The following is a 19,645-nucleotide window of genomic DNA, read 5'->3' on the forward strand; positions in this document are numbered from 1 at the left end:
GTACCCCTGGTATGTTACATGCTGGGGTTGTCAGGCTATAATATGGAAAACCTGACCGCAAACCATAGTGGTGCACCGTGTTGGGAAAGATGCCACGTTCCTCGCACGTTAAAGAACCTTATTGTGGTATTCTCCCGGAATAGGAACCATAGGGCTCCGCCACAGGAGGCTAAATTGCCCGACCATACCCGCCCCGTGCAGGCCCAGGTGTTAAAAGAATAGGCCTGCAGCAACGCTAAGCTTGTCGTAAAAGGCGACTAAATAGTGCTCAGAAACCTAGCCGGGGGTTAGGCGCTCTGCCCACAGAGCAACTGGGATGTGTGCCCCAGGTGGTGGAATGGGGTACCCCTGGCATGTTGCATGCTGGGGTTGTCAGGCTATAATACGGAAAACCTGACCGCAAACCATAGTGGTGCACCGTGTTGGGAAAGATGCCACGTTCCTCGCACGTTAAAGAACCTTACTGTGGTATTCTCCCGGAATAGGAACCATAGGGCTCCGCCACAGGAGGCTAAATTGCCCGACCATACCCGCCCCGTGCAGGCCCAGGTGTTAAAAGAATAGGCCTGCAGCAGCGCTAAGCTTGTCGTAAAAGGCGACTAAATAGTGCTCAGAAACCTAGCCGGGGGTTAGGCGCTCTGCCCACAGAGCAACTGGGATGTGTGCCCCAGGTGGTGGAATGGGGTAGTCAGGCTATAATACGGAAAACATGACCGCAAACCATAGTGGTGCACCGTGTTGGGAAAGATGCCACGTTCCTCGCACGTTAAAGAACCCTGCTGTGGTATTCGATAGGAGTAGGAACCTTTGCGCTCCGCCACAGGAGGCTAAATTGCCCGACCTTACCCATCCCCCCTTTTTCTAGTGACAATCAAAATTTGTCGACCCTGTTGTCCTTGTGACCTATCCTATTTTTATCATTTCATGTTCATTTTATCATCCATTTCATGTTCATTGTCTGAATATAGCTGAAATATTGCTGCTCGGACGTTAAACCCTAACAAACAAACAAACAAACAACCCACCTCTCCCTATTCCAGTCAAAATTTGTTGACAACATTATCCTTGTGTCCCATCCCTTGTTCATTTCATCATCATTTCATGTTCATTTTATCATCATTTTCATGTTCATCGTCTGAATCTAGCTGAAATATTGCTGCTCGGACGTTAAACCCCAACAAACAAACAAACAGATTATATCAAATGAAAATTTGAATTGATAAATTCTCTAAAACTGATTTTCCCATTTAACAGTAATCATTTGCACTGTTTCGATAAAGTTAAATTTAATTACCCGTCTCACCATTTTTTTTCCAGAAAAGCCGTAAACAATATATAACAATATCACAATTGTAATCGTTGACCAGGTCATTGCATGTTCCACCATGTTCACAAAGGTTCAATGCGCAATCATAAATATCTACAGAAAATATATTGAAGGGAGAGAAAATATACAGGACACGTTGGTTCATGAACAAAACACCTTAAAAAGAGACCGTATCACTTTTTATGAAAAGGTAGGCTCGATTCATTTAAATTTGTTTGTTTGTTTGTTGGGGTTTAACGTCCGAGCAGCAATATTTCAGCTATATTCAGACAATGAACATGAAATGGATGATAAAATGAACATGAAATGAAAAAAAAGGATGGTTCACAAGGATAATAGGGTCGACAAATTTTGATTGCCACTGGAAAAAGGGGGGTGGGTAAGGTCGGGCAATTTAGCCTCCTCTGGTGGAGCGCAAAGGTTCCTACTCCTATCGAATAGCCCCCGGCTAGGTTTCTGAGCACTATTTAGTCCGCAAACCATAGTGGTGCACCGTGTTAGGAAAGATGCCACGTTCCTCGCACGTTAAAGAACCCTGCTGTGGTATTCGATAGGAGTAGGAACCTTTGTGCTCCGCCACAGGAGGCTAAATTGCCCGATCTTACACATCCCCCCTTTTTCCAGTGGCAATCAAAATTTGTCGACCCTATTATCCTTGTGACCTATCCTTTTTTTTCATTTCATGTTCATTATATCATCCATTTCATGTTCATTGTCTGAATATAGCTGAAATATTGCTGCTCGGACGTTAAACCCCAACAAATAAACAAACAAGAAATTAAAAAAAAAACAACAGCAATTTTATGTAAATAAATTACAGTTCCTGCATTGGATAAACTTTTAATTTTATGGCATATGTGGCATTGGGGTAATGGGGAATCGGGACTATGAATGGGGAATTGGACAAATATTGAAGTTGAAAGTGTTCGTACCCATTAAATTAGCAGAAATATGTTATTTGTAGAATCGGGACTGAAATATTTATATGTCGCATCATTCCACATAACACTAAAGTAAACAAATTAATATTTAAAACAGTAATATCAGACCATTATTAAAATCATAAGTGTTTGCACCAACGACACTACATTGACAATTTTAACATTTTAATAGGCTGTCCATTTGAAAAGCAGGCAGATCTGATATAGGTGATACAGGATAGGTGAATGTCAACAGAAAGTATGTCATTGTTGGTTATGGGGCAAGTGGGAAGTTTTATCAAATACAGGGAATGTAATGATAGGTAAGCAGAAATAAAGTTATGGATTCCGGTCGGAAACTAAACATGGTAATAGTACTGTCAAGAAATCATATGACTGATTGATTGTTGGTGTTTAACGCAAAGCGGCCATGTTTCAGCTCTATCCGGGCAATGAACATGAAATGGGTGATAAAATGAACAAGAAATGAAAAATGGGATGGGACACAAGAGTAGTAGGGTCGACAAAGTTTGATTGCCAATGGAAATAGGGAGAGGTGAAAAAAGCGGGAATTTTAACCTCCTGTGGCGGAGCGCAAAGGTTTCTACTCCTATGGAATACCACAACAGGTTTCTTCAACGTACGAGAATTGAGAACACGTTGCACCTAAATAGTTGCGGTCAGGGTTTCCGTATTATGGCCTGACCTCAGCATGAAGCATGCCAGGGGTACCCCATTCCACCACATGGGACACACAACCCAGTTGCTCTGTTTGCACTATTTAGTCACGTTTTACGTCTTATTGCTGCCGCAGGACTATTCTTTTGACACCCGATCCAAAAGGCAAAGAAAAAAAAATAACAGTTGCATATCATTTTCTTTGTTATTTTCATACTTGCACCTAATGAAGAATAATTCAGAATCCTCCATAAATCCAAAAGGTCCAAAAAAATGTAAGCAGGCATTTTAAGGATCCGATTGATTAACTGGTTGATAAGATTAACGAATTCGTTATATCTAATATGTCTTAACATCTATTGTTTACAGTTCCATTAACATTGCGTTGAATATCGTTCATAACGAAACCGATGAAATATAGCAGCTGATATCTATTAGTTAAATCAGTTTAATATCGGTCAAGAATATGACGAGAATGGGAATTACGACTACTTCAGAGACAACAATCCAAACAGGATGAAAAATGTCAGCTCAAGGCTACCCATGGGTCTTCAGTGACTAGGAAACAAACTTTACACCACAGGACAGACCGCAGCTGGGCCCAAAACAAAATTATACACAGGTGCAGCGACAAAGTTGTCCCTATATCTCCCCGAAGTCTGCCAATTTTAGGCTATTAAAGTCAAAGAAAGATAAGGACGTTTAAGAGATTTTTTTATTATCTTCCAATAGCCTATAAGTAATTACGTTAGCAATGGTTTCTGTGGACTACATCTGTAATGAGTTTTTGACCTGCATGTTTCTAAATTTTTCCCCATTTTGCCTCATTATATTCTTGGAAATACTTACACTTAATTAAGAAATTGAAGGACTTGGATGATCAAATTCATATCGATACAATCAATTGTAAAATTATATTAAATTGAATACAAGAATTTATCAAAGACTCAAAGACTCTCGATGCTTTATGAAAGAGATTATTTTCTTTGTAACAGTTGGACAAGGGACAGTAACCTAAATATTACATTATTATTGTTAATATGACATTATTATTATTATTTGATTCATTTAATTATTTCAGAAGAGTGAGTATTGTTTTTTTTTCTGGTTTAAATCATTTTCTATTTTTATTATTTCATTGTTTTATTTTTATACCACTACATGTTCAACTCAGAGTTGACTATTAATACTAAGATCTAAAAAAAACCACTTAAATAACATTAATCGACAATTTAAATACTTGATTTATTCGAATATTTATTTATTTTATTATTATCATTATTTTAAGCTGCTACAGGCACTCCATATAATATTTCTTATAACAAGAGAAAAACATGTCTTGACTGCAAAGTACAAACGACAAATATTACCCCTCGTTGTATATCCTTCGTAGCGTATGGGAATAATTGAATGATGTGTGGACAGACGTGATCAACGGGTTGACATCGGTATATTGTAAATAATACATGAGACGGAAGTAAAAAATTTAAACGAAGACTGAATATGAATCCCTTTTCATCAGTCCTAATGCAATTTACATGTTTGTAATTACGTTAAATGTTTTTTAAAAAAAATAATTAATTCAAAATACTCATAAATTAGTAATTTTTTTATATATAAAAAGTTTATTGTACACACACAAAAAAAAACAATTAATTTCTATGTTGTACTTTAACTCATAATTTGATTAACTTTATGGAGTTGAATGAGATCTGGACAATCAGCTCCACCCTGAGAGTAGGTCTTGTAAACACGGTATATGGTTCCTATAGCATTTGGTATTGTCCATTGACTCCACTGGACCACTATACAAGACAGTGGAATTGAGAAGAAAACAAATAAAACTAAACAATTTCGATGGAACTAGCTCACGAAGTTATTCCGATTTGTTTATCATAATGCTACTTTTGTTTACATTTTTTTTTTTAATCGATCAACTGAAGTATAATGAAGAATCTAGACTTGATACATGTACAAAAATTTAATTGTATGAGCAGTACATGGTGCTTTTTACTATATTTGTTTTTATCTACTATCAATTCCAGGAATCTAGAATTTTATACAAATAGACATTTCAACCCAAATAAAAGAAGTAAATTCTCAAGTGATACCCCGCTCCTCTACCCTTAATCCATATGAATTTCCAGAAGTGATATCAGTCATTTAAACATTAAACAAACAAAAAAAGAGCAGTTGCAATGGCACCCTGTAATAACAAATAAGTGAAAGTTTCATAAAATCCATTTCAGAATTGTTGAGGATCAGAAGATGCCACCCTCTGTTGTCCAATGACTAAGTCCATGATTTACATCAGGAACCTAACAAATCAATCAGGTAAAAAACAAAATAGAATGTACACAAAGGCATTATGTCTTAAAATATTATCTGAACATTTCATCAGTTTTCAATCAGGGGGTTCAGAATGGACGGATGATTGGGTAGACGAACACCATGGTCAATTTTACCCCTCCCCGGTTTTCTCTTTTCTGATTCCTGTTTGAGATACAAAATTTTAGTTCATGAATATACACACAATCGATGTTACATAATGCATCATCTACGAGCATAACATGTTTGTCAAATTATTTAAAATAGTGATTAAACAATGTATTTAAAAAAGTCGTTGAACAAGGCATGTAATTGTGATACACATACCAACTATAAACAATGTCAGTTTTCTAAAAGTCTTGTATTGTTTATTTTTTAGAAATTTTTTCAGAGTTTGTTTTAATAAGAAATCGTGACAAAAGCAATCAAATGTTTTTTTTTTTTTCTAAATGAGTTCCTGCATAACGGCCTTGTTATTCCCCTGTGCAGATCCGGGTGTCAAAAGAATAGCCCTGCAGCAGCGCTAAGCTTGTCGTAAAAGGCGACTAAATAGTGCACAGAACTGGGGCACACATTCCAGTTGCTCTGAGGGCAGAGCGCCCTAGACCCCGGCTAGGGTTCTGAGCACTATTTAGTCGCCTTTTACGACAAGCTTAGCGCTGCTGCACGTCTATTCTTTTGACACCCGGACCTGCACGGGGCTAATGACTTAAGAAATGATAAGATATGTTGTTTGTACGAAAATGCATATATAACATTAGGAAATATGGACCCAAGACTTTTGTTTTTTTCAATTTTCAAAATTGAATTTTAATGGCCGAATAATGAACGCAAAATGTAGGCCAAAAATCAAAAACACAATGGGCGATTTTAAAATTCAGTTCAACAGGATATTTTTAGTGTTCACTAAAACACAGCCATACCACAAGTCCTGAAGTCAAAGATTAACACATTTACTGTCGTTTGGGGTATATTTTATCAAAATTGGTTATAACTTTCATGTTTCCAGTGTAAATGTTCAACGCGCTGCCTCATTTCAGGAACAAAACGCTTAAGTTTGTACTGTATAAATTGGAATCTCTACTATTGTTCACCGAGAGCGGTCCCCAATACGGTTATTAATGTTTCGTCCGATAAAGCCCCACAAATGTGGAATCGGATTCATGTCCCGTGACATGGTTGGCCATGGTAGTGTTTCAATGGTTTCTGACACAATAAATTTCATCACAACACGGAGTCGATGGGGATGTGCATTGACGTCTTGGAAAATTGGTCAGTCCGCAAGAGCATGATTATCAAAATATGGCCTTACAAAGTCATCCAAAATGTCGTTGCGGTATTTTGAACCATTCAATATACTCTCAATGATCTGTAAAGGAAGCTTACAGTCATTTGAAAAGTATTCCAATACGGTTACGCCACCAGTACCGAAAGCAGTTGTTTCTACATGATTTTCCTTTCCCGCCAAACACGTATACGACCGTCAGTAGTCTTCATCAGACCAATGAATACGCCTCCCTAAAGCGCCTTAAATGCCAATGACGATGATGTCTGCCAACTGCAGACTCTACATGGTAGTGCCTCCTCGTCATTTCTGATACAATATTTTTTTTTATACCCCAACAATCAATCAATCATGAATGACTGCATTCAATGCTGTATTTTAATGCGTCTGTCAATCATGTTTATGTTCGTTTTTGTATTTAAAAATTCACTTTGACTTATAAGTGTAATATATTTTTTTGTGCAGATTAAGCATGTAGCTATAGTTAAATGTACGCAGTCAGTCCAGACATAAATTGTACCCGAATTAGCAGAAACCTTTGTATTACATATAATGTAAGAAATATTGTGCGTTTTGCATGTGTATTTATTTTAAATTTATTGCTTTTGCTTTGTGTATTGTCTATTTTAAAAGTTTAGATCATTTTGTCGTGTATTGCTAGTATTATGTAGTATTATTTGTGTCACTTCCTTAAGTACAGTTCTTGAATGGTATAAACTTCCCACTTGCACCTTTTATCTTCCCAACTGTCCCAATCCCCATTTATTTTATTCCCCACAGAAAAATCCCTTTCACTGTAAATCCTTTTTGTATATTTTCTATCAAATATTTACATTATCAAATTAAATTGTATTATTTACTTCAACACTTAAACTGCTTTTTATATTTAATTTAATACATTTTTATCAATAAATATTTGATAAACTATTCCCCATCTCTCCATTCAGTTGCATATGGGGTGGTCAGGCCATAATGCAGAAAACCTGACCGCAAATCATAGTAGTGCAACGCGTTGGGAAAGATGCCACGTTCCTCGCACGTTAGAGAACCCTTCTGTGGTATTCTCTGTTGTCAAAGGGGTGACTATATAGTGCTCAGAACCTTTGCCTGGGGCTAGGGGGCCCTGCTCACAGAGCAACTGGGTTGTGTGCCGCAGGTGGTTGTATGGGGTACTCCATGCTCGGGTTGTCAGACCATAATACGAAAAACCTGACTGCAGACCGAGTTGGGAAAGATGCCGCGTTCACTTCGAGTAGGAACCTTTTAGCTCAGGAGTTTAAATTGCCCGACACTACACAACTTCTCACTATTTCCAGTGGATATTAAACATTGTCGACCCTATTATCCTAGTGTCCCATTCCATTTTTTATTTCATCACCATTTCATATTCATCGCCTGAATGTAGCTGAAATATTGCTGCTCTGGTGGTAAACAGTAATAAAAACCTCACTAGAAAGAATATTTTTACGGTTTTTTTATGGAGATATTTTAATATTTTAATAGAAGATATCTATTGAATGTTTCCTTTAATTGGATCTGTTCTGTAATAGCTTCTTGGCCACCACTTTTTTTTTCTTAGATAGTAGTTAACTTTCCGGTGAATGACTGGATTTCGGCAATTTCGGACTTCTTTAAAACAAAATACGTAAGGCATTATATTACAATGTGTAATAATGTGAAATATGCAATACCGTTCGTATTATTCATTGTACATAGAAAAGGAATAACATTAGGTAATAAGTATTTTACAAGCGCGTGGACATTTAAATGCATTAAAGGAAAATCGTATCATTGAAAATTGAGAAAAATAACAAGCAGAAGAAAAAAGAAACGCGTAAGGAAAAAAATAAAGTAGTTAAAATGTTACAAAACAAAATACATTTTTTATGACTCCGCCTGCATTCTGGTTAACCATATGTCATACGCAAGTGGGTTACTCAATATGCATTTGCCCTTTAAACAGCAGACGGAGCGATCTCATTATGAGTTACGTCGACTGTTCTAAATTTAACTGACTAATATTTGGGTATAGTTGCTCCGTAGACCGATTCTAGCTTTAAAAATTCTAATTACCAGTTTCACAGTTTTTTCCTGTAAAACCGCTCGTACATTCACAGGTATACCCATTTACCATGTCATGACATGTTCCATAATTCATACAGGGGTTGTCAACACAGTCATTGATATCTGGAGAGAGAGAAAAAATAGCTGAAATATTGCTGCTCGGGGGTTAAATCCCAATAATCAATCGATCAATCAATCATGTGAAGCCTGCTCTACAATTACTAATGAAATTATTCATTTGATCAGTTCATGTTCCGCTATTTAGGAATGACCTTTCATTGCAATTACAAATATTTTCACAATCTCACATACATTTTCGGCGATAAAAAGCCTTCAATGTTACAATGAGCAGGCACTTTGTCTACAGTCATTGAAATTTAAAGCAATTACTACCAATTCTGGAAAACATGCTGGTTTACGGATTACTAACTTTCATTCAATTAATTAAGGTTGATACGGTTACTTTTGATACAGGGTATGTAAAACAGCTTTAAACAAGTATTTTATCATATTTACCCGTCGCACATGTATCATCTGTAAAGCCAACAGCACAATTGCAGCTGAAACCATTCACCTTGTCTACACAAGATCCATCATTGAGGCATGGATTATCAGCGCAGTCATCAATATCTTAAATATGACAAATCACGTTTAACTAACAATTTGTTAACACTTTTTAATTACATTTACGCCAGCCGAAATAACCCATTAATATGTAGGTACTTTAAATGCTACTTTTATTCTGACATCATTTGTTGAATTTATTCCGTAAGTGCAAAAGAAATTATATAACATGACTAGAAATAAGAATATTATTAATAATTATTAATAATTATTAAAATTATTAAGAATATTATTGTCTGGAACTTGATCTGAATCAATAGGAGATAAATAATTATACTATTTAGTAACACAATTAGCATACAGACATACTCCCGAAAATGACCATTTTAGGTTGAATTATTCAGGAATCCGGCTTCGAGATTGCCAAGAAGTCTAATTTAAACCAAAAACATAAATTATATTGAATGCATGTTTGCAATATATGTATTATATTTACCAGTCGCACATGTACCACCTGTGAAACCAGCCGTACAATAGCAACTGAAACCATTCACCTTGTCTATACAAGATCCACCATTCAGGCATCTATTACTAGCGCAGTCATCAATATCTTAATATAACGAATTTCAGTAATCATTTTTGTTAGTAAAATACGTAGATATTGTTCATTTCACTGCTAAATGAAAAAAAACCATCTAATTTTAACTTAGTAGATACGATTTTTCGAGTTGATAGCATTACTTTCAATATATTTCTTTCGGTCTTTAATATTATCTTTACCTTTTTAAAAACAAACACTATCTAAACGGTGCCTGTTATGCTGCAATATATTCATAGATAATTAATCACAAGTAAGCGTACATATTTCCTTCGTTTTCTATCATAATCATCACTGTTGTACTTCATACTACATGTATCATACGTGTAAAATAGAAAATCTAATGGATGGGTTAAGGACGTAAATGCATATTATCAATTATTGACTAACATTCGAATATTAATCTAAATATGATCAGAACTGCCGATACAATACAAAATACAACAGTGCGCCAATACGGAATTTAGCCCTCCAATACGGCTTTTACTGACCAATGTGTCATATTGGCCTGTTTAAATTCCATATTGGCCGAGGCAAATATGACGTATTGGACTAGTTGGTCAATAAAATTAATTGTGTAGCTTTCCATATTAGCTTAGTTATTGGTCCGGGACTAGCCATATTGGACTTCCTCTACGCCTCAGTCCAGAAAACCTTACACAATTACACTATAGTATTAGACACATTAAAGGGAATATTAGGCTTATCTTATAGCATCAAAATATTTCATGGATGGTGTTAAGTATGTACCTGTTTCACAATTTAGTCCCGTGTATCCGTCAAAACAAGTACATTCGTAACCCCCCACTATGTTTGTACACGTTCCATTAGCGCATGGCTCCATTGTGAGACATATGTTAACTAAAAATAATAGTATATAGTTAATTTGCTACATGTAATGATTAGATAATTGAAGCAGTGTCATATATAGTTTCAAAACAGAATTTCTCAGTAAATGAATTGCATAGTTAAAGGTGGGTTAACATTCCCATGTATTGGAATACACAACGTTTATAAAACTTGATTGATGTTCATGTGCATGCAAATGGGGAAATATGATATTGAAATGGAGAATAGGAATTTAATTAACGAACACCTTTACATATATGTACATATCCTATTGAATAAATACACAACGTGTACATGTATAATGATTTATAATGGCAACCTACATGTATATCCCATGGCATATGAATATGTCGTTAAAGTAGTAAGGAAGTTACATTATGGAATAAAAAGAGGTAATTCATTAAGTACATGCAACTACATGTTTAATCATGTCAGGGTTTTGAGTTTAGTTGAATTTTGAACATAATTATCCGAGTAAAGTAATATGAATCGAAGAAACATTATGATCAAAATGATAATGTCTTGTATTTTTGTCTGACCGATTTACTTGTACAATTAATTTGAACTGAATTCATTCCGTTTCAAAGGAAAGCTTGAAAGGCTTTTGTGAAATTGAATAAGATACAGACACATCATTGATTTCAAGAGTTATGTCCCTTACCAAAGGTCTAGCTCTTTAATTGTTTTTAAATTAAACTTATTCTTCAGGACAACACATTAAACACTTAATGCATATAAATGTTGTATCCAAAGAGTTTTGTACCAAGTTTTGCCTTATGTTGAGCTTGTCAATGCATATTAATGCATTATATATAAGGAATTCTCCCTATTACTATAAGCGAACTATAAAAAGTCGTCCAACTCGATGTTCAGTATCCAAAATACACTAATCAGGGTTGCAAGTTGGACTTAAGGAGATATTACTGATTGTAAAAAAAATAATTACCAGTTTTGCCGTACGTAGGTAATGGCGAAACAAGTAAGATGATAGCAAAAATCATTCGGGCAACCTGAAATAGATGTACAACGATATACTATTCAGCAGTAAGAGCAATATCAATCGCATTCACAGATACTAAGGCATTATTTGTAAAAAAAAATTTAAACAGATGCCATCTATAAAGAACGACATTTAAGTCTCAAACTCACTGCTTTGCGTTAGTATATGAATACAAATAGTGTCCAATGTTTGCATGTACAAAACTGTGTATATATGATTCTAAGCAAAATAATTATACCTTTAGGTCCGAGTGAGATATGTCTTTATACTATGAGTCAAATACGAGTCTTCCTTTTTATTCACTATTTACAAGAAATGTAACTTTTAGTTATAAAACTGACTTTTGTTGACATGAAGGGGAACAGGTATAATATGTTTAATGTTATTCCTGGCGCGCCATACATATACACTGTAAATGTGGAATATGAATGTGTGAATTAGAAGTTGTACACGAATCTAACCTTTCACATGTTACATATATAAATGAATGCACTGTTGATTTTGTGTAACATTTGAAAGCTATCAATAGATAACAGTGATTTTATTTCATTTCATATTTGTTTACAGGAATTTTACACGCTCAATTATTTAAGATATGTTTCAGATAAAAAGTAAGATGTTTAACGTCGTAATCGTTTAAATTCATTAGTACTCAACGAAAATATTATTTGCGTGTAAAGTACATATACAGAATTGTACCCTAGGGGAATATAAGAGTTTTTTGGTATTTTTTTAGCATTATTCAACCAGAAAGTGTTGTCATGGATGGTGTAGAAACTGCGTTCTATATGTTTATTCAACAAAAAGCTGTGGAAAAAATACCGTTAACGGTATGATCCGGTGAATGTCGCATTCACGTTTTCCCGTCAAGAATCTAAAACTGGTGAAATCAGTAGGTGAAATTCTTTACAGTTTATTTTCAATATTCGCATGCATATTCATGTATTATCTTTATGCAAATTATAAAGAAGCACTTTGTGTTGACTATACTTTCCAACAAAATTGTTCACTGCAGCAAAATAAAGTTAATTGCCAAAATCAAAGTGGAATATAGACGATTTTTTGAGTGTTTCAATAAATGACTAGGATTAGCCACGTACAGGTCCTGGTGTAAAAAAAAATAGGCCTATAGCAGCGCGTACCTTGTCGTTAAAGGCGACTAAATAGTGCTCAGAAATTTGGCTAGGGGCTAGGCGTTCTGCCCACGGAGCAACTGGGATGGAGTACCCCTGGCGTGTTACATACTGGGTTTGTCAGTCTATAATACGGAAAACCTGACCGCAAACTATAGTGGTGCACAGTGTTGGGTGCCACGTTCCTCGCACGTTAAAGACCCTGCTGTGGTATTCGATACGAGTATGAACCTTTGTGCTCCGCCACAGGAGGCTAAATTGCCCGACACTAAATCTTTATTGGAATCTCCAGCAAATGAAAAGTATAATACTTCTAAATAGAACTTGTCTTGATATCAGAAATTAATACAGTTATACTACAGCTAAAACAGTTCTAGATCATCTAATGTGCTGTAATATGGTATGTAAGTCTCGCAATGTGACCCCGTGATTTCACGAGAATGGGTCCTAGTCTACCATTCAAAAGCCGGGAGATTTGTCATGTAGAGAGCATCGAGTTCAGTGTTAAGGGCAAAGATCTTTTTTGTGTAAAAATACCAATATCTATTTCTACATGAAAGTATTAAGAAAAACATGAAAGAAGATTTTGCATTATTATACAGCGTTTCGAGTACCCGGAAATAAACAATAAAATGCAGATCGGTCTTCAGTTTTCAATACGTTCTACATCAGAATTCCCGATAAAGAAAATGAAACTAGAACAAGATTTACATACCTTATTCATGTTTGTGTCAAAACTAACACTACCTCTGAGGTTATGTGAACTATTGAATCTTCTGGATCGCGCTTTACTGATTATAAAAAGTGGATGCAGCATTGTGATTTTATTTGACATTTTAGAATGAGGCCTTAAATTAATAGAAAATTATGCCTACTTAATACAGGCTGTAGTCTTTATATATTTTTAAGATGACCATTGATAGTGATATCTACGTAAAGAGAAATACTAATACCAGGCCAATTTGAGAACAATCAATATTTCCCTACTAGGTTTCCAACCTAAAATTTACAGACACTATTTATCTTTTGTGAAGTAAAGGAGAAGCAAGTAAACGATGATACAAATGATAAAAAAAACAGGCAAAACGATACATATTCATAAATGCATCATATGTTTGATTAACACGAACCCTGTAAATAATATATCAACAATTAAAATGTAAGTATTTACCTTCATAGTTCGACGCAACTTTCGATATTCAAAAATAAAACAACGAGGTGTAGTTACAGTTGGAAAATGAGACGATATATATGCAATGAGTTGCTGTATCCAGATTGTCCTATGATTATTTTTTACTTATCTTTTTGTTTTTCATTGGCTGTGACATATTGAATGAATTGATTTCTTTGTTCTTAGATGTGGTTTATTGTTCAGAACGATCAGATGTTGTTTTGTTCAAATGCGTCTGACTACGAAGCAACATCTAACTACATTTACAACTTTTTTTTAAAGGACGGGGTTTTAATGAGCGTAGGTGAAATCTTGTTTACCAACTCGTCCAATTCAATAACTAAGAGATTGGTAAAATTTCGGTCGTTTACTGACACATGGTTAAAGAATCATAATTCAATTTCAAATTACACTTCAGAAATAACAGTTTAGTAGATACATTTAATACTTTTTAACCCCGTGCAGGTCTAGGTGTTAAAAGAATAGGCCTACAGCAGCGCTTAGCTTGTCGTAAAAGGCGACTAAATAGTGCTCAGAACCCTAGCCGGGGGATAGGGCGCTCTGCCCTCAGAGCAACTGGGATGTGTGCCCCAGGCGGTGGAATGGGGTACCCCTGGCGTGTTACATGCTGGGGTTGTCAGGATATAATACGAAAAACCTGACCGCAAACCATAGTGGTGCACCGTGTTGGGAAAGATGCCACGTTCCTTGCACGTTAAAGACCCCTACTGTGGTATTCTCCCGGAGTACGAACCATAGGGCTCCGCCACAGGAGGCTAAATTGCCCGACCCTACCCACCTCTCCCTATTTCCAGTGGCAATCAAAATTTGTCGACCCCCATTGTCCTTGTGTCCCATCCCTATTTCATTTCATCATCATTTCATGTTCATTTTATCATCAATTTCATGTTCATCGTCTGAATATAGCTGTAATATTGCTGCTCGGACGTTAAACCCCAACAAACAACAAACAAATATTTTTTTTTTATTTCCGCTAGAGTCTTTATCCCCTTGATTACTCTAGAAATTGTAGGATAAAACTTTAATCAAAAATAAAAAAAAATTGATGGCCAAAATGAAAAAAAAAGAAAAACATATGGTGGCATGTATAAGTCCATGCATTATAAATTTTGTTAACTTAAAACTATTATAATATTGATCCTGATGGTGAATTTCGTGTAAATTTAGCGAGAAAAAATGTTCATAATTGAAATTTCGTGCAATGAAAAGGGTAATACTTTTAAATCGAATAAAAACTAAAATTCAGAAGTTTTACGCATTTAACTACAGCTGCAAAAGTTCTAGAGTATCTCATGATTGATTTTTTGTTTTAAAACTTGTACTATCTCTCAGGTATGTGAATATATATACAACGAGTTGATGTTTTCAGATTTTTCTATGATTTTTTTTCTGTTATCTTTTTGTTTGTCATGGGCTGAATTAAATTAAAATAGTACATGTAATAAGAATGAGGATGTTTGTATCAGTTTAACAAAAAAAAAAAAAAAAAAGAATTGTGACATATTGTATGAATTGATTTCTTTGTACTTATGCCTGGTTTATTGTTTTATTCAAATACATCTGATTGCTAAACTAAAAGGTCATATTTAAACAAAAAGGACAGAGTTTTAACGAAAGTATGTGAAATCCTGTTTACCAACTCGCACAATGCAATAACTAAGAGGTCGGTAAAATTTCAGTCATTTATTGACACAAGGTTATAGACTCATTAATTTAATTTCAAATTACAGTACAGTAATAATAGTTTAGTAGATACATTTCAAAATTTTATTGACAAGTTTCTTAGTGAAGAAATGCGGTAAAAATATATTTAGATGAAGTATTGCCGTATTATTGATAAGTTCCCAACCTTTCACATAATCGACCACAATTTACAAGGTTAATGCATTCAAGCAATAAATTTCGGTAAATTCCTTCGTTTTCCTTTCTTGTATTCACATTATGTAAATCCCCGTGCAGGTCCGGCTGTTAAAAGAATAGGCCTGCAGCAGCGCTAAGTCGTAAAAGGCGACTAAATAGTGCTCAGAACCCTAGCCGGGGGCTAGGGCGCTCTGCTCACAGAGCAACTGGGATGTGTGCCCCAGGTGGTGGAATGGGGTACCCCTGGCGTGTTATATGCTGGGGTTGTCAGGCTATAATACGGAAAACCTGACCGCAAACATAGTGGTGCACCGTGTTGGGAAAGATGCCACGTTCCTCGCACGTTAAAGAACCCTACTGTGGTATTCTTCCGGAGTAGGAACCATAGGGCTCCGCCACAGAAGGCTAAATTGCCGACCCTACGCACCTCTCCCTATTTCCGGTGGCAATGAAATTTTTCCAATCCATTGTCCCTGTGTCCCATCCCTTTTTCATTTCATCATCATTTCATGTTCATTTTATCATCAATTTCATGTTCATAGTCTGAATATAGCTGAAATATTGCTGCTCGGACGTTAAACCCCAACAAACAAACAAACAAAACATATTATGTAAAACTTAATTTATAGAAAAAAATAATAATCAAATGACAATAACAAAGTCCATATGTTATGCTCATCATTAAAATAATACTGGAAAGGGAGGATATGGGCTATATATACTATTTCACCATGTCCACAGTATCATTTTCCATCGGATTGCCCTTTCTCAATCAAACATGTCTTCTAGATTATGTAAATTTTGCCAGCATAAGGCAAAAGTATTTTAATTGTGACAATTATTTAATTTGTTTTATTTTTTACATTTCTTTTTACATGTAAATAGCTTTTTTTTTTAATGAATTGTTTTATGGTGAGACTTTGATTTTATTCTCTTTATAAATGCTTCATGATTGAAAAATTCTCTTGCCATGATATGGCACTAGTTGCCAAAACGTCATTTAACGACAATCAATCAATCAATCAATCAATTACTTTTACAAATTGATTTTGATCTTTGTCATGCTGTGTTTGACGTAAAGAAAACTGGTTTTACATTTAACAAAAGCGACTACATGTATTTACTCTTTTAATATATCGTTTAAAGTTAAAAGAAGATTGTCCATATAATAAGTTCTATCTAAACAAAGTATATAATCGTCTAATGAAATTTACAATATATAAAACTGGTTTTTTTTTCGTGTATTTAAATGCCGTTCCACGATTAAAAATTATACACATTATATAAATATCTTAAATACCCCGGCTGTAAATCACAACATGAATTGCTTTATTGCTTTTAATGTGGCATTTCTGGACAAAGAACTACATTACTGTAGCTTCAAACTGAAAAATATAGCTCATGTGGCACCTATCAGATTATGTAAAAAAGAAGGTATTTTTGCTTCAATCTAGAAGTTAATCACTTAATCAATGTGGTTATGTGTTTATTTTCAAATAAGATAAAGGCACATTTTTTGTCTACTTCTCATACATATCTTTGATGTTGTAGTAATGATAAAAGTAGGTCAATTTTCATTTGTTATAAATTCAGATTCACGAACTCAGCTGTGTTATATGCATTTCGAACTAATTTGCTTTCAAACTAAAGTATTTCTGACCATGGACAAATATTAAATTATTAAAGATATTGTAACATTTATAAAATATATTGAATCATTTGAAATCAAATCAGTGCAAATCACAAGGGAGACTGTCCCATTGTTTGTTATAAGGCAGTAGTTCATTACGAGAGTTACATCATTACTCTTTAAGGTTTGTTTGAGCTGTTTCCGGGTATCAAAAGAATAGGCCTACAGCAGCGCTATGATTGTTGTAAAAAGCGACTAAATAGTGCTCAGAACGCTAGCCGGGGCTAGGGCGCTCTGCCCACAGAGCAACTGGGTTGTGTGCCCCAGGTGGTGGAATGGGGTACCCCTGACCTGTTATATGCTGGGGTTATAAGACTATAATACGGAAAACCTGACCGCAAATCACAGAGGTGCACCGTGTTGGGAAAGATGCTACATTCCTCGCACGTTAAAAATCCCTACTGTGGTATTCTTCCGGAGTAGGAACCATAGGGCTCCGCCAAAGTAGGGTAAATTACCCGACCCTACCCACCTCTCCCTATTTAAATGGTAATCAAAATTTGTCGACCCCATTTTCCTTGTGTCCCATCCTTTTTTGCATTTCATCATCATTTCATGTTCATTTTATCATCCACTTCATGTTCATCGCCTGCTGCTCGGGCGTTAAACCCCAATAATCAATCATTGAGCTGTTTTGAAATTGTATCGAGTATGATTGAACCTTACAGTATTAATGATGTCATTTTGGTAAAAAAAAAGGAATCTTCACAGCGCAATATACCGCGAAATAAAATTCTTGTTAATCAAATGGTGATCACATGTGAATCGTTCGTTAAGCTCCTCCAAACATTATTCCTGCCAAGTTTTAGTAAAATCTTTTTAGAACTTTTTCATGTTATTGGGCTAAAAGTATTGTTTGTTTGTTTGTTGTTTGTTGGGGTTTAACGTCCGAGCAGCAATATTTCAGCTATATTCAGACGATGAACATGTAATGGATGACAAAATGAACATGAAATGAAAAAAAAAGGATGGGACACAAGGATAATAGGGTCGACAAACTTCGATTGCCACTGGAACAAAGTGGGGGTGGGTGGGTAAGGTCGGGCAATTTAGCCTCCTGTGGCGGAGCGCAAAGGTTCCTACTCCTATCGAATACCACAGCAGGGTTCTTTAACATGCGAGGAACGTGGCATCTTTCCCAATACGGTGTACCACTATGGTTTGCGGTCAGGTTTTCCGTATTATAGCCTGACAACCCCAGCATGTAACATGCCAGGGGTACCCCATTCCACCACCTGGGGCACACATCCCAGTTGATCTGTGGGCAGAGCGCCTAGCCCCCGGCTATGTTTCTGAGCATTATTTAGTCGCCTTATACGACAAGCTTAGCGCTGCTGCAGGCCTATTCTTTTAAACACCCGGACCTGCACGGGGAGGCTAAAAGTAAAAAGTAAAAAAAGCGGATGACGGACGCACAGTGAAAGCAAAACCGTGGTAAAAAACAATTCAATTAGCACATTCAAGTAAAAAAGTTAGCGGATGACGGACGCACAGTGAAAGCAAAACCGTGGTAAAAAAAATTCAATTAGCACATTCAAGTACAATAAGTTGACTAACAATTAGATTTTATCATGCAGTAGTTGCCTGACGTATGTGGACATTTTTTTGTAATAAACAGATGCTGCTACAAATGTAATTTTTCTAGAAGCACTGAAATGTGAAAAATTATATATGCAGGTAAGTCATGCATAAAAAAGAACAATGCATATACTGTAATTGTATTTATTTTTGCGTGATATCTTGATTTCACGAATTTTGCAAACATGTACTATCCGCGAAAAAAACGTACAAGCCAGAGCAAATTTCTACCTTATTCTTTACGCAAAAACTATGACTTTCTAAGAAAATAATTTCCCGCGAATATATTTAAAAATAAAACGTAAAAATAAAACTTATTGATGTCTTATAACAAATGTAGTACAATGGGTTTTTTATATTATGTGTACATGATTATTGTTTCTATTATTTTTTTTATTGACTTGTTTTACTGATTTGTTTTTATTCTTCAGATGATCATAGAACAGTACTTAGTATTTCAGTATTTTAATTAAAATGTAGAAATACGTGTAAGTTTTGATTTTACAGTACATGTGTTTTACTAATTTATAGTATGCTAATTAGAGTGAACCAAGGTCAATCATGACACTGACCTTATGT

The 19,645-nt window shown here is 35.4% G+C and overlaps 1 protein-coding gene across 1 annotated transcript; it reads right to left on the reverse strand.

Annotated features, from left to right (window-relative positions):
• Positions 1–8,010: 8,010 nt before the first annotated feature.
• LOC148607238 (uncharacterized) lies at positions 8,011–14,015 on the reverse strand. The gene is made up of 7 exons (XM_088546722.1): positions 13,918–14,015; positions 11,560–11,623; positions 10,515–10,625; positions 9,663–9,776; positions 9,119–9,232; positions 8,612–8,725; positions 8,011–8,167 (listed from the first exon to the last, which is right to left on the reverse strand). The coding sequence occupies exons 1-7, from the start codon at positions 13,921–13,923 to the stop codon at positions 8,049–8,051; spliced, it is 642 nt and encodes a 213-aa protein (XP_088402848.1). The 5' UTR covers positions 13,924–14,015; the 3' UTR covers positions 8,011–8,048.
• Between the last annotated feature and the right edge of the window lie 5,630 nt (positions 14,016–19,645).

This window comes from Perna viridis, chromosome 9, assembly GCF_037379345.1.
Source record: "Perna viridis isolate PV_CMFRI_1.1 ecotype Kerala chromosome 9, ASM3737934v1, whole genome shotgun sequence".
Classification (NCBI taxonomy): domain Eukaryota; kingdom Metazoa; phylum Mollusca; class Bivalvia; order Mytilida; family Mytilidae; genus Perna; species Perna viridis.

Excerpts from the sequence above, each read along its gene's own strand:
- LOC148607238 (XM_088546722.1), bottom strand. Across the intron at positions 9,233-9,662 it reads AGGTGGTACATGTGCGACTG|ATATTGATGACTGCGCTGAT; the intron begins GTAAATATAATA and ends GTCATATTTAAG. Across the intron at positions 8,168-8,611 it reads AGGAAAAAACTGTGAAACTG|AAGTCCGAAATTGCCGAAAT; the intron begins GTAATTAGAATT and ends TTTGTTTTAAAG.